This window comes from Channa argus, chromosome 15, assembly GCF_033026475.1.
Source record: "Channa argus isolate prfri chromosome 15, Channa argus male v1.0, whole genome shotgun sequence".
Taxonomy (NCBI): Eukaryota; Metazoa; Chordata; class Actinopteri; order Anabantiformes; family Channidae; genus Channa; species Channa argus.
In genome coordinates this window covers 1749639-1764979 of record NC_090211.1, presented here as the reverse complement: position 1 = coordinate 1764979, position 15341 = coordinate 1749639, and the positions used below count along the sequence as shown (strand labels likewise).

Genomic DNA, 15341 nt, shown 5'->3' with positions numbered 1-15341 from the left:
TCATGTTTGTACATTTTTAATTACACATCACAATCTGGTTAACACAAGTTAAAATATGAAATGAAGTCAATGATCTTAATCAAACAGGCAGAACGTTTTTACTTTACAGCAACAAATACCCAAAATAATATTTTAAGTCATGTGGGAAATGTAAGCATGCTAATGGACTAAAAGACAATGGTGAACATGATTAATGTTATACCTGCTCAGCATTAGCCTTATATTTCATTTTGGGAATATTTGTATACTGGTATTAGCATTCAGCTTCCTACTGTTCAGTTTACAGAGCCGTGCACCTTGATGTAGCCATGTTACCAAACTGATACCAGCTTTCACCCTCTGTGTGTGATGTAGAAAAAGAATGTAAAATCTATTTGCTATCAAAAAATACAACAAGTAAAGCAAAAAATGAGATGTTGCTAAGCAATCTTTGGCTTTTGTGCTCATTTTATTTAAAGAGATTACAACTTATTTTTCATATTTACCAATTAATCATTGAATTGACTGACTGATCACTAATGCTAATTGTCAGTTTTTAATACTTTGCAAGACTACACTATTTTTAAACAGCTTTTAAATATTTTTTTTATTGCAACATAATACCAGGAATGTTGTGTTTTCTTTGGATACAGTAGAAAGCATCTTATTATAATCTTTGACTAGAAATCATTCTTCCTCTCTGTGACCGCAAAGTGATCACAAATCGACCTCAACTCATGGATGAATGGAGCTGCTCATAATGAGTTACTGAGTGCAGGATGATGATGAAAAATGGCAAGTTTTTCCATTGTAATATAAATAATTAAGCTTTGTACATAGCCTATGTGTTATATCATACAGTAATATAGTGTAATATATAAGCACTAATGCACTGGCAGATGTACCCTGTCTCTGTCTACATTTAACAAACTCTGGCTACTGTCACCTCCAAAGCTCAGTTGCAAAAACTCTATTTTTTCTAAATCCATATGTATCCAAATCAAAGTGTGGACATGTATTTGCTTACTTTAGCTTCATGCAGACATCAGAGCTTTGATCCTCCAATCCTAGACAAGAAAACATATTTGCTTGTTTTTTGAAATGGTGTGTGTGCAATTCAATAATTGGACACACTTCCACTGCTGAAGAAAAGCTTCATAATACATACAGAAAAGACCTCTATGTAATATTAATGTCATATTACCCACTGCAGTTAATGTTAGAAAGTAGGTCCATTTGTGGTGTTGCAGCTTCTTTATCAGATTGTTAAACCTATGTTGACCAAATCCTAGACTGCATCATATAATAACTTACTGCTGTTTGACAAGTGATACTCTCCTTGTTCACTGTAGGCATTAAACTCCATCCAGTACAACAGTGACACTGAAGCTGCTTGGTTGGTGCTAATAACTAGTTTGCACTTGAACACCATCTGGTGGCTAAACCCTCAAACGCCAACAGTTCTTGGACACACTACACAGATATCTAATGGTGGTCAATCACCTCAGTATTGAAAACCGCAAAGTGACCCCTGACCTGTGACTTCCTTCAGGTGACATCTGATAGCCTCTGCCAATGAGTCGTATCAGTGACAACTTGAATCTCCTCTGACCCTATTATGGTTAAATCCCATTTTCCCTGTAGCAAACTTATCAGCCCTTACAATCACTTTGTCCTCCTCAATCAATATTTAGTATACTTGATACTTCAACTGCACTACTTTTTACCTTTTTTGCACTTTTATTAGTTACTGTGATAGAGTAGTATAGAGTAGGACTATACATTAAAACATACTGCACTGTAAAAAAATAAATAAAAACCTGGTGGATCCTAATGTTTTGGCCTGTGGCCCTTAAAAAACATCTGGGTGCATCTGGGTTTCTTTTTCAGAAAGCAAGGAGTTGTAAGCAGTTATAGTCATTTTCCCATTCAAATGTTACTAATGATATTATCTTAATATCTTAATTATCCTAATAATTTATCTTGACACTTTAAAATTATGTTGACACCTAGCTGAGAAATCCCTGTATTGAACCTCTACTAAGTATACACTGATCAGCCACATTAACCTCTTAGTTTTAATATACAAAATCTGTTTTTATATAAATTTTATGAAAATTTTATATACATTTTTATGATCATTATAGGTTAACTCATTCATTGCTTCATTATTTTAATTATTATTCATTACTGCACGTTTTACCTTAAACACCATAATCAGTGTTGTTTAAAAAAGTTTTCTTAGGTGAGTATTTTTACTTTTGTACTTTAAGCTAAATGTCAATAATCTGCTTAGTACTTTTACTAGTAAAAGATTTTGAAGGGCTACTTTCAGTGGAGAATGTTGTAGACCAATGCTGTCAACTCGTACTTGAGTACTGAGTTCGTGTAGTTCTAGCACCTCTGCATACAGTTACTCATAATTTGCTTTGTATGGGGCTGTGGCCAGACTGACCCCTGTCCTTCATGATATTATTAAGACAACCAGTGTTAATACTGTGGCTATTTGGATTATGTTTGCATCTTTAAATAAAGAAAAGTGCTCAAGGTTTTTACAGAAATCGTGAGGCAAGTAACAGTAGGACATGTGGGAGTTACAGGTCAGTTGACTGTTTATTGACTGTGGTATGTTGCAATAAATAGAGCACAACTTGCTACTCTGAATAGCATTGCAGAAAATTGTGAATTCAGTGGGTTTGTGGATTGCAGCATTATTGGACAAATGAATACGTAGCTTGTTACAGTCCTCTGTCCTGTGGTGTGAAATTCTGCTCCATATAGCACTTACACCTGCTCCTGTTTTACTTCTTTCATTTGGCTCTCCTCACTGACACTCTCCTCTTTTCTGACACCTACATTTGTTTCCATCTCCTCGTCCAGCCCTGTCAGTGCTAACCACGACTCTTTGTGCAACCTTTCATTCCTTTCCACCTCCTGAACACTGGGTGGTGACGTTACCTGCATGTGAGACGGCAGGTGCTTAAACTCATCATCGTTCACGTCATAGTCCTGCATTTTTGAGTTCAGCATCCACCAGCGGCCAGCAAAGCCCACGTCCAGCACCCGCTGAGGGAGCTCCCTCCAGCGCACTGAGAGGTTAGAGCACTGGGCTTCATACAGTGTGTTGTCAGGGTCATAGTCAGTGTAGTAAACTAGAGAGAGAATACCCAGGCTGGCATGGCGGAGTCGTCCCTCATTACGAAGCTTTACTACACTCTGCACGTGGCCATCTGAGGTTCCATTGCGGTTCCACGGTGACAGCAAGCTGAGCTGGTTGGAGCGTTCTAGCAGGACTGCATCAAAGGATGAGTAGTCTGGTTTTGTGTGGAAACAGGCCCATGCCCCGCCCAGCAGACTCACATATACCGATGCTTTGACTGGGTGCTCCCAGGCTCCAACAACTATCTCCTTACATGCCTCCTTATAATCAGACAGCAGACTGCGACACCACACACCTACAGAGAGCACAAGAGAAAAAAACTTATCAACATATAAATTAAGGAGCATCATTCAGTAGTAGGTCCAGCCAGTTACTGCACAGTAGTTAGTAAGCATTTTTTTTCTTTCTTAAGGCAATATATGGACGTTCTAGTAAAAGCATTCTTAGTTTATGCAATAATAAATGATAAAGCAAGGACATAAGTTTATTTCAATTATTCAAAAATATATATACATTTTATTTGTGTAAATTCTTAAAAACTTAAAGGAAGACGTGTCAAATTAACATACATTTACAGTGTATATAAGACAAAAAGTAAATAAATGAAAATTATATTTTGTTGGTGAGAGGTCTCCTGATTGCATGACATTAGCAGATTACAATGTCAGCGTATCTACATGTGTAATTAAAATAACTGACAATAGTTTCCTACCACAAATATAATTTTAACTGGTGAACTGGACCGGACCGTACGATAATCTAATAACTACCTTTAACCGTCCTATTCGATAGCTAGTAGTGTCTCGTAATCGTTCTACGTTAACTAGCTGCACCTCCGTTTCCCACCTGCTTTACTGCTCTTCAGGGCTTCCCAGCGGCTCTTTGTAGCCGGGGCTGCTGCTGTTTCTGCCGCAGCACAAAACATCCTCCTCGATGCGCTCAACCAAGCCATTTTTTTTGCAGATTTTAATGACTAGCACGGTCACCTTCTTTCATGTACACAAGGCATGTCTACAAGGCAGCTCACATGGAGCCAAAATGGCGCCCGCATGATAACCCAGCTTTTAGCCTTCCGACAGAAAACTCTACTACGCAATAGTTCCGCTTGTTGTCACAAATCGAAAGATATATCTAAACTAATAAAAGAAGGTACATGTCGTAGGTTTGATGTAAATAGTTAAACTATAACATTTTATATATTTTAAATTAAAAACACAGTTAAGTAGAGTCAAGCATTATCTAGGTTCATGTTTGTGCCTGTGGATGAATTAGGAGAATATATTAGAATACAGTTAGTTTGCAGAGTGTGGATGTGTGGATTTCTCTATTTAAGCATATGGTTTGCAGTTTTATATATAAAAAAAGTAATCAAATTCTTCCAATAAATGTAAATATTATAATATAGAAATTCATTTGCATTAACAAGCGAACAAGAGTCACGTGAGGGCTTTGTTTACGTAGTGACGTGTCCGGAAACCACGCTAACTTGACTACCAGGCTTTCTGACAGACATCATTGCTTTAGCTATGGAAAACCAGCGTTAGTTTTATTGTTTTGTTAGTTTAGTAAACATACAGAGCCTGGGTTTTCATATATATAGCTGCAATAACTACATCGGACGCTTACACAAATAGGAAACGAAAGAGCAATTGTGTGTTTAGCCTAGCGAGGTTTAGCAGTTAAGCTTTTGGGGTCGCTGACACGACATCACCATCAGGAACATCCTGCTGGGGACTGACAGGTTGTGTGTTTTAACCTGCCTTTTCTGCTCAAGATACACAAGCAGAAGAAGTTTTCTTCCTCGAACTTTACGTTAGCTTGCTACTTGATAAATAATTGCACAGGTGTTTCATTTTCTTTTTAAGGTCTTACATGAGGTTACTGTTTGTCAACTGGAACAATGGCCAGTCCCAATGATCTTCAATTCCAAGGTACTGTAAATATCGTGGAATTTCAATGGAACTTGTGTCTCAGTTCCTGTGTTTGTTCATTCTGCCACTGCTAATGTTTTATTAAGTGTGGTCTAAGTAAGATCATGTCAGATGTGATATCTGCCTTGTATGTATGTTGTTATTACTGTAGATCTCTGTTGGGGCATCATGTAGCAGACCCACAATTTTAGATGGTAAATCAAAAACAAAGCTTAAGTTGGGTTGATGAAAGACCTAAGTCACGGAGTAGGTTGTGTATCTTTACTCTGTAAATTGTGTATGTCTATCTGTGTATCTGTACTCCTAAAATAATACATTCAAGAGAAATATATCTCAGTGGTGAAACACATCAGGCAACGAGAAATGAAAAAAATCAGAAGCAAGTCAGAAGCAGACCACCACCTTTGTAGCAAGTTTTTTTAGGCCTGGGGGGATAATGACATCTTGTGGATTAAAATCTGCAGGACACATCAGGGCAGTTAAAATAGAAATTCTTGTGGAAAAAGTAATTGGACTTAAAAGACCTTGAAATTATCATATTCAAAATAGTTGGAAATCTTCACAAACACTTTGATATACAATATTGTTTTGGTGTGGGAAATATCCAAGATATTATGGTAATGACAGGATTCTTATCACAAAGCCCACATTTGTTTGTAGTTTGTACTGTGCTTTAGTTTACTCAGTTTTGTTCATCAATCCTTTGCTTGATTATCAGCCACAGAACAAGAGTAGAAGAGTGTTTAATGTCCACCTTGGACCTGGGTCCATTGCAGTACCTCCACTGTTACTGACCTGTCTTCCCTTCTGCATATCTGTAGAGTTTGAGGAAGCAGCAGAGCTGTTGTCTGCAGACCCAGGGGCTTCCACACTTAGTATGCCTTCCACAAACGCCCCCGCTACAGCAGGAGGAGAGGAGGTGAAGCTAGACCTGTCTGAGGATGAGGAGGGTCAGGAGGAGAGTTCAGAGGTGAGGAACCTTTTTTGTATTGACACAGGGGAACAGTGTTTATGTTTTGAGTTGAAAGCAGCTTAGAGATGTCTCTGCTTCCAGCTGTTAGGAGGACAGAAACCATCTGGTGGCTTCTGGACCTTTGAGTTCTATCAGTCTTTCTTCAATGTGGACACAGTGCAGGTATGAACCACTCCCCTCTCTACAAATACACTCACTGTGCACCTGTGCAGTGGATACTTTATGTACTAAAGTGAACATTTAAGTGGGTGTTTTCACATTCAGAAAATAATTGCTTGTATTCTTCTCTTGTTTGACACCCCATAATTTGATGTAGGTCCTAGACAGAGTAAAGGGATCAGTGATGCCATCACCGGGAAGAAACTTTATCAAACACTACCTTAGGAGTAATCCGGATCTGTATGGTAAGCAAATTGAGGCATAGTCAGGTAGTAGTAATTTCTGTTTCTAGTTTTTGTATTTCCTTTTCTCTTTATTTAAATAACAGATGTTAAAAGGATTTGTCATTTAAGTGTCTTTTAAAACAAGATGGAAAAAAAAAAATATATATATATATATATGTGTGTGTGTGTGTGTGTGTGTGTGTGTGTGTTTTACTGAAGAACACGTTTCGTAGGTCAAAACTTTTCGTGCAAAGTTTAAAATAGCTACTACTCAGGAATACAGTGAAAAGCAAAGGAAGTAAGTGTTACTTACTTACACTAATGGGAATCTTTGTCTTAAGGTGTAGTAGTAGTGGACAAGTTCCTCATCAGTGGTATACTGAAAGATAAAGAAAGGCATAAAAAAAGTTTATGAGGATATCTCGAGCCATTGACACCAGACATCTGAATAAAATCAGGTGAACCAGTGAGGAGAAATGGTCCCGATTCTTAATGAACATTGCTGAGGTTTATTCCACAGCTAGAGGTTCAGACCTTCTTTGAGGTTATTGCTTCCAAACAAGGTTCAGCCACCACTTACACAAGGGCGTGTAAGAGTAAAAGCAGGAACAATTACAAAGTACATTGTCTTTTACTATACTTGTGACTTAGATGAAGATCAGGTCACATTTTATCACTAATTAATGCAGATACAAAACCCAAGAAAACAGTCCATGCTAAAAGGTTTCGTTTTAAATTATAAAAAACTAAATGATAGCTATACCTGCTACCTACTATACCAGGGGGGTCTGGTGGCTCAGTGGTAGAGCATTGGGTTGGGATGCAGAAGGCCACAAGTTTGCTAGATGTGGCCCCACCCAGCCACCAAGGGCCACCTTGGTGCCAGTCCTGAGCCCGGAGGGTTGTGGCAGGAAGGGCATCTACCGTATTAAAAAAATAAATAAAAATTTTTCCAAATCAACATGCAGAACACCTTCTGCTGTGGTGACCCCTGTAGGGACAAGCCGAAAGCCGCTAATCTAGCTGTACCTGCTTGTTTTGTTGTTTTTCAGCAGTTTTAATATATCTTGTCTGTTTTTATTGTGGACAGTGCCAGGGACTCAAGCTCTATTGCATTCCATTTTTCTGGCCTGTTGTTTTTGAAGTATTAAATTATCGTTGGCATTGTTTCTGGAATGTATTATTTGGAATTAATTTATTAGGACATGGTGATTTTCCTCACCTCATGCTCTACTTGCTCTCTACTCTTGATGTCTTAATGTCTTCTGCGATTTTTCCTGATTTACACCCACAGGCCGTTAACAGGCAGGTCTTTTGTCAGTGTGTTGATACTGTAAGATACTGTAATGTTAGTTAACTTTACTTACCCTGTTTCCTGTGGTTCCAGTGCTTTTGTGTGAGTATTTGTATGTATTTCTAGTATGTAACCATAGGGTTAAAGTCTAAACAGCTGGTAGACATGTGCTTTTTACTTTTGTACTGAGTGTTATACTTTGAGGATTTAAGATCTTTTACTTTTTCACTTTAAGTGATTAAGTTGAATCAGTACTATTACATTTACAGAGTTTTTTTACACGTCAAATATTCAATTCAATTCAACTTTATTTATATAGCACCAATTCACAACAAAGTCATCTCAGGTGACTTACAGAATAAAGTAAAGACTATAAAGATGTATAAAGAGAACCCAACGATTCCCCCTTGATCAAGCCCTAAGCAACAGTTGAGAGGAAAAACTCCCTTTAACGGAAGAAACCTCCAGCAGAACCAGGCTCAGGGTGGGCGGCCATCTGCCTCGACCGGTTGGGGTGAGTGGAAAGAGAGAGAGAGAGAAAAGAAAAAGAACAGCAAAAGCAATAATAGAACATCGGGCAGGTTTGTAGGACCAGTAGCTGCACACTAGAAAACACACAGCTCCAAAGCTCGGGGACACCTGCAGAAAGGGACAGACAGAGGGAGACAGAGAAGGAGAAAGACAACTATGGGAGAAAACACACAGAGTTAATGTCATACAGTGGTGACAATTGTGGGGTGAGAGGAGAGGAGAGAGTGACAGGAGGAGGGGGTCCCCCAGCAGTCCAAGCCTATAGCAGCATAACTATAACTAACTATAAGCTTTATAAAGGAGGAAGGTTTTGAGCTTAGACTTAAAAGTAGAGAGGGTGTCTGCCTCCCAAATCTGAACTGGTTCCACAGGAGAGGAGCTTGATAGCTAAAGGCTCTGTCCTCCCATTCTAACTTTGGAAATTCTGGGCACCACAAGTAGGCCTGTATTCTGAGATCGAAGTGGTCTACTGGTACTATGATATATCTATTTAAATATCTGTACTTCTGATTGAGTATAGAATGTGTGTACTTTTTCCATTTCTGTGTGTAGGTCCATTCTGGATCTGTGTGACACTGGTTTTCTCAGTAGCAATCAGCGGGAATCTGTCCAACTTCCTCACTGAGATGGGAAACCCTGCCTATCACTACAGACCACAGTTCCACAGAGGTCAGTCCCACGGTGTTGGGGTTTTTTTTATCAACCCGGATATGTTGCATTATTTCTTTTGACAATTCTGCTTTAACTCTTGTTTCCTGCTTTTTGCTGCAGTAACAGTAGCTGCAGTGGTAATCTTCTTGTATGCCTGGCTGGTCCCAATTGGTTTATGGGGTTTCCTCACCTGGAGGCAAAGTGCTGAGAGACAGATCGGAGGTTATTCCTTCTTGGAGACTGTGTGTGTCTATGGCTATTCCCTCTTCATCTATATTCCCACCTCTGTGAGTACATCCTATTTGCTAACCTGTTTCAAGACAAGGTTTTTGGGTGGGGGTTTAATTACAACAACCTTGTATGGCTGTAGTACATAGTTTGTTAATACAGATTAAATGAATGATCAGGTCTAACATGGACATTTCTAATAGGAGTAAAGCAATAGTTGAAGTAAGTCCAGTGGGGAGGAAGTCTAAGTGAGACTGGGGTCTTTATAAATGACTCTAGAGCAACCGTACATGAGGATCTATCTGTAACAGCTGTGCTATTTTTTTCCCTTATAGTTAGAATTTTATTTTCAATAAAGTCGTCAAGAGAGCTAAAAGAATATTAGACTCAAAAGAGCTATGATTCTGCTTTGTACTCCAGACGTTGCCTCTGTAAAAACAGATGTCTCATGTTTACTGATTTATCTTGACCCATAAACAATACATATCAGAGGACAATGCACCCTAGCTAATATCCAATACTTACATACATTAGCTGAATCATTTATTAGACAGTTTATATATCCAACATAGTTTAATAGGTGGCCATGAGATGCATGGTGTATAAAACATCCACCACCTTTAGCTGTGAATTTTTACTTTTTAGTTCTGCTGTTACTTATGTTAACACTTGCATATTACCAATTAACTCAGAGCTTTAAACCTGAAAGTGTATGGACACATTCACGGCATCATCAGCACATGATCATCTTGTGGCATTAGATTAAACCCTTGACCAAAACATTGTTCATGCCATTAGTCTACATTCAAAACGATGGGTGCAGTCACTGCTTCTGTTAACCTGGTACTGTAGTAACTGTAACAGGTAAACTGGATCTTGTTGCATTGAGGTTTAAATGCCCTTAGACATATGATGTCCTCACCTCCAGGTTTTGTGGATCATTCCATTTGAGTGGTTGCGCTGGACACTGATCGTCATTGCCATGGTCATATCAGGCTCAGTCCTGGTTCTCACCTTCTGGCCCGTTGTACGTGATGACACCAAAGTGATGGCAGTGGCTACACTTGTGACCATACTGGTTTTGCACATGCTGCTGGCAATAGGCTGCAAGGTCAGTGAGCTACAGGGACGTCACCTATCAGTTGTATACATTTAACCCTGAACTAACTTTCTCTTGTTATCTTCTAGATGTACTTCTTCCAGACATCAGTCCATGAACCAACACCGGTCCCTACTGTCCCCTCGATTCACAGAACACTGTCCACCAAAGCCCACTGATGAAAGAGAAGAAGGAAAAGGGTGCAGGGAGAGAGAAAGTGAAGGCTGTGTCTGGAATCACCTGTAGTTAAACACATGTATATACAGGCTGTTTGAAGCAGTGGTGATTATTGTCATTGTGTGATTTGTTGTATGCTCCTTTCTGGGGTGGGTACGCGTGCGTGTGCGTGCGTGTGTGTGGTTGCTTTAATTTATTCTGAGGGTGCTTCTACTCTAAGGGAGGTAGCAGTTTACTGCAATAATTGTACATTCCGCTGTGCTGCTGATGATTGGATGGTCCCACGTAAACACCACACATTGAAAAGAAAAGGAAACCAACGCTATCATCCAAACAAGAGCAAGGAGATGAAGAGTAATGATTCTTTCTTGATGCACTTTACACAGATGACCACCGTGTTTCTAAGTTTAAATCACACGAGTGAGTTAGTTCATTGTTGGTCTGCTAGAGGCAGGGCCGATCCTAAAAAGTGATACTAAAATTTGTACTAGTCATTAGTACTAAAATGTGGCTGTAATACATAATTATTTTCATTACTGTCATTTAATTAATACATTACATCTACTGTAATGCTATACAAATACTCTGTCTTATTAAACATAACTAAAATCACAGCTTCACAGAGCTAACATGGCTAACATCTGTGATCTGACCATGTCAGGATGAAGTGAAATCTTATAATGGCACCTCAGACCCACATTTTTCTCCAAGAAGCTGCAGCTGTCAGCAGATAAAGCAAAAAACAGTGAACAGTTCCTATTGTCGAAACTCTTTCCAGACAAAAACTGGAAAGAATTCCTGCTGATACGCCAAATGTCACTCCTACCTACGAGACACGACGGGTTTTAACAATAGGGATTATCCTCAACATTTGTTTAAAAAGTGAGTTCATTTACATTGATCAGTCCAATTGGTTGTTGTGTGGGAAAGTCTTATTTTTCTGTTAAGAAATCTAGACTCTGTACTCCTCTATACTCACTGATTGTAATGCTACAGTATTTCACCCAGTAGTTCATCTGTTCTTGGTAACTACACTGAAATATATGAAATAAGCTCAATTATGAATTTGCAGAATATTGTTTATTTTTTTTAATTAATACAATACAGACAGAGACTTCTGTTATGTTGAAGCAGGAGGACCTGGTTCCAGACATAGACGGTGGACTGCCGACCTGAGCAGGAAGTCGTCAATGTTAGCCAGATGTCATTAGTCTTAGCAGAAGATGGACCTTAAATAATAGGTTCACAATTTTTTAGTGTGGCTTCAAGCAATTGTCAGGTTCCCAAATGAACACAGATGTTTTTCTCCCTCCTGTTTATAAAGGACTTGCTTTGAAGTGATCAAGCCAAAAGATGGTTCCTGTGTAAGTGTTGCGGCCCAAAGTCCACAAATAACTTGTTAAAGATAATATGACGCTTCAATCGTATAAATATGTCACATTTTATGAATATCTTCCAAAACTGAAACAGTTTCAGTACAAAATGATTGAAAAACATTTTTGTTTTACTGTCTTCTGTTGCCACTGTCCACAGAAACACCAACATGTAATTTTATTTTAAAAACTCTAAACTGTGGAAGACTTACACTTGATTTTATTAATTCATTGTTTACATGGGCACCTGGTTTGCTTTAAAACAAACTTGAAAATTGTGAACCAATACTTAAAGACAGAAAATGGAAAGCCAATCAAGTTGAAAAATGCCAGAAACTGAATAAAACTCCTTGTGGGGAATTATGACAACTTGCTTGTGACGTTAGAAACCGACCATCTTGTTGGCAGCCTGTGATCTTTGTCAGCAGCCAGGTGTTTCTCAGTTTAACACACATCACAAAGATAAGAGCAAAATTAACCAAACTTAATACTCATCTGCCCATGACAGATTTCATTTGTTTCTTTAACTAAACTTTCTCATTGCCATGTTGACAAATTCCTTTCCTGTCATTTTCTATTCAGTATTTTGTTTTTACAAACTTGAAGTAATGGTGGCACCATTTGACCTCACGTTGCTGTATATCATCATACTCCCAATTCTATAATTCATGGCCACCACTGTGCAGTCACTGTTTCATGAGCCATATTTTTTAGTTTGACTTCATGCAATGTCATTTCCACTGTCTTAACAGTCACTCAAACACCACAGAAAATCCTTAGGCCAATTCATCTGCTGTTTAATAGAAGTCTGAGTAAGTTGTGAACTGTCTGTGGTGTCATGTACCATTCTTTCTCATCATGGATGCAACTGTGTTTGAACCTATGTCAGCGGTCACTGATGCTCTTTTACCATCTTGTTCATATTGACCTAATATGAAAATCACAGGAATACTTTTGTTGCTATGAGGTTATACTGTAGAGCTTGTATTTTCAAGCAAGTGTTTCTAACACGCTTCATTTTATTTCAAATTCCTTTAGGTTATTTTTGAGATATTGCACAAGAGTGTTACTTAGTTGGGACAAAGTGTCTGTTTTTTCATATAAACTTGGAAATAATCAGAGAGTTTAGGTTTGAATTTTGACTGTAAAATTAAACATTTAAGGTTCTGAACTATTTCTGGGTCAAATCCAATTAAAACACATTTGTGGCATGTATCATGAACACTTCCCTGAGTTCACCCACGGACGAATGGGTTCAGTTGACAGTCAGGTGACTTTAATCAACTCATTGGAGGCTTGTTTAACTGCTAAGAAGAAGTGTACTTACCATTTTATAGATGATACTTTTGCAGTAAATGTGGAAATCACAATGTCATAATGCTGACCACACTATCAGGAGAGAAAGAAAAACAACCTCAACACATATACAGAACTTGATTTAAAAAAATAGTAAGACTCCATTTAATAAAAGCACAATAAAAGCACAACATCTGCAGAACTGCTGAAACACAATTTGGACGGCAGTTATGTTCATGTAAATGTGTGAAACCAGCAAGAAGTCAGTGGGCTCAACCAAGAGAGGACTCTTACATGGTTAAATAAGCCTTTAGATGACTGGAAAACTTGTCATACACATCAGCCTTTAATAATAATAAATGGGATGCTGATGATTTGTATCCATGGTCTCCCATCTGCCCTACAACATCATTCTTTTTGGACCGCTTCTGCATCCAGGAACAGGCCTAAAAAATAAATAAATAATGGAAACACGACATGATTTTGAAATGGAAAGACGTATGCCAGGAGCCAGAGAGGGGGAGGAGCAAGTGGGGAAGTCATGTGCAGAGGATGCTCGGCCTGTGTGTAGCCATGCATGTGTTTGCAGAGCAGCAGATGTGTTTACACGAGGACATGCATGTGTACGTGTGCCAGAACCTGGGTCACAGTGGAAACTTGTGGCTTTGAAATGGAACAATGTCACACAGATAGAACACAGTGATGATCAACAGCTTCTTTTTTCCAGTAAGCCCACTGTTAACCCCTTCTATTAGTTTGTTGTCTTTGTCATTGATATTTTATTAAATGCATATTAATAGTAAATTATGCGATGCATACATAAATACATAATTTATGAGAAAAATACCATTTTAATAAAACCTATAATAAAACTGCATTTTATTATAAACAGTAGTCTATGTATTCATACCGTGATCTGTATAGTGCACCCAGTTAGTCCTGGTGGGACTGTTTAGTTGAACTTCACTATCTTGTCTAGCTATTAAAATTATTAATATTAATGTATCTATGGACGTAAACGTGCTAATTACTATTTTATCTGCTATTTCTTTTACTCCTTTTTCCAACACTTATTTTAATTTATGTCAATACTTAATCTTTATCAAAAGTTAGTATATTTTCCTAGTTTTCCCATTACTTCTTGCTTACCCACTTTCCTTTTATTTATTTAAAAATTGTTATTTATTAATATTATTTATTGTAGATTTTTTTTACATTTATATTTAATCATTACTTACTCATTCTACTGAATGTACTGTCCTTGGCTCCTGATGGAGAGGCATCTTTAGGTTGCCCTGGGTGGGACAGTATGGGTCACTACATTCCAAGACCACCATACCTCTCTATTGTTTCATCCTAATAAACATGCCCCCTTCTCAGGGTCTGGGAGCTGTTCAGAGGGGAAACAAGCAGTGAGCCAGCCCTCAAAGGTTGGAGTTGAGAGCGACTTGGCGCTAGAGATTGAGTTCAGCCAAAAACAATACTCAATACAGTTACCCAAACAAAAAATGCAACACACCCTGGAGCCCCATAAACTCCTCTGATTGAGCAAGACACTGAACCCCAACTTAGTGGCTACCGGTGAGCGTTGGCCAGCTGGATAGCAGCTCCCCCATTGGTGTGTGAGTGTGTGTGTGAATTGGTAAATAAGAAGCAGTGTAAAGCGCTTTTAGTGCCAACAGGTAGAAAAGCACTAAATAAGTGCAGAACATTTACTATTTACTACACTACTTAAACGAGCAAACACACACTGTACCTAAGTTACATATGTCTTGTCTTTTCGTCTCATTTTGCACTAGCTGTTATGTTTTGTATTGGGTGAAATGTACTGTTTTATATTGTCAATAAATTAAAACAAATAAAAAATGTATATAAATTGTAAAATATTATGTGAACTTGTTAGTATTCATACCACCCTTAGTATTTTTATGAGGGTGAGTTAAACCACAGGAGCGAAGTGAACATATTAACAATTGCAGTTTGTATTAGAGCAGATAAACAAAGTTTAAAAATAGATACCACTCTCTTAATTTTAGACATTCAAGCACAGAAACACACGCCTGCTCTGATCACGGAGTTCCCCTGTGAACCTGTTTTTTCGTCTGCCCCAATTTACCAGGTACTCAAACCACTACAGCATGTTTACCATTGTCATCACCATTGTCAAACCCTGTTCTTTTGCTGCTTAAATCTGCCCCCTCCCCACTTCTGTGCACCCTGTCTTACTCCAGTCCAAAGTCCATGCCCGAGGACCAGGTGATCCGCC

The 15341-nt window shown here is 38.4% G+C and overlaps 2 protein-coding genes across 3 annotated transcripts; one reads left to right on the top strand and one right to left on the bottom strand.

Annotated features, from left to right (window-relative positions):
- Positions 1–4194, bottom strand: timm29 (translocase of inner mitochondrial membrane 29). Its single transcript, XM_067478082.1, has 2 exons — positions 3986–4194; positions 1–3434 (listed from the first exon to the last, which is right to left on the bottom strand). Exons 1-2 carry the CDS (start codon positions 4089–4091, stop codon positions 2764–2766), a joined length of 777 nt encoding a protein of 258 aa, XP_067334183.1. The 5' UTR covers positions 4092–4194; the 3' UTR covers positions 1–2763.
- A 405-nt stretch (positions 4195–4599) lies between these two features.
- yipf2 (Yip1 domain family, member 2) lies at positions 4600–12994 on the top strand. 2 transcript variants are annotated; one of them, XM_067477925.1, is made up of 9 exons: positions 4600–4880; positions 5005–5070; positions 5892–6040; positions 6125–6205; positions 6360–6447; positions 8804–8920; positions 9029–9189; positions 10059–10241; positions 10319–12994. In XM_067477925.1, the coding sequence occupies exons 2-9, from the start codon at positions 5040–5042 to the stop codon at positions 10406–10408; spliced, it is 900 nt and encodes a 299-aa protein (XP_067334026.1). In that variant the 5' UTR covers positions 4600–4880; positions 5005–5039; the 3' UTR covers positions 10409–12994. The 2 variants fall into 2 exon arrangements, with proteins under 2 accessions (XP_067334026.1, XP_067334025.1); XM_067477924.1 differs by having other exon boundaries at positions 4601–4880; positions 9023–9189.
- The last annotated feature ends 2347 nt before the right edge of the window (positions 12995–15341 follow it).

Bases quoted from the DNA above. Each gene is read 5' to 3' on its own strand.
- yipf2 (XM_067477924.1), top strand. From the start codon at position 5,040: ATGGCCAGTCCCAATGATCTTCAATTCCAAG. The intron at 6,041-6,124 runs GTGAGGAACCTT...CTCTGCTTCCAG, and splicing joins GTCAGGAGGAGAGTTCAGAG to CTGTTAGGAGGACAGAAACC. The intron at 9,190-10,058 runs GTGAGTACATCC...CCTCACCTCCAG, and splicing joins TCATCTATATTCCCACCTCT to GTTTTGTGGATCATTCCATT.
- timm29 (XM_067478082.1), bottom strand. From the start codon at position 4,091: ATGGCTTGGTTGAGCGCATCGAGGAGGATGTTTTGTGCTGCGGCAGAA. The intron at 3,435-3,985 runs GTGGGAAACGGA...TGCTCTCTGTAG, and splicing joins CCTGAAGAGCAGTAAAGCAG to GTGTGTGGTGTCGCAGTCTG.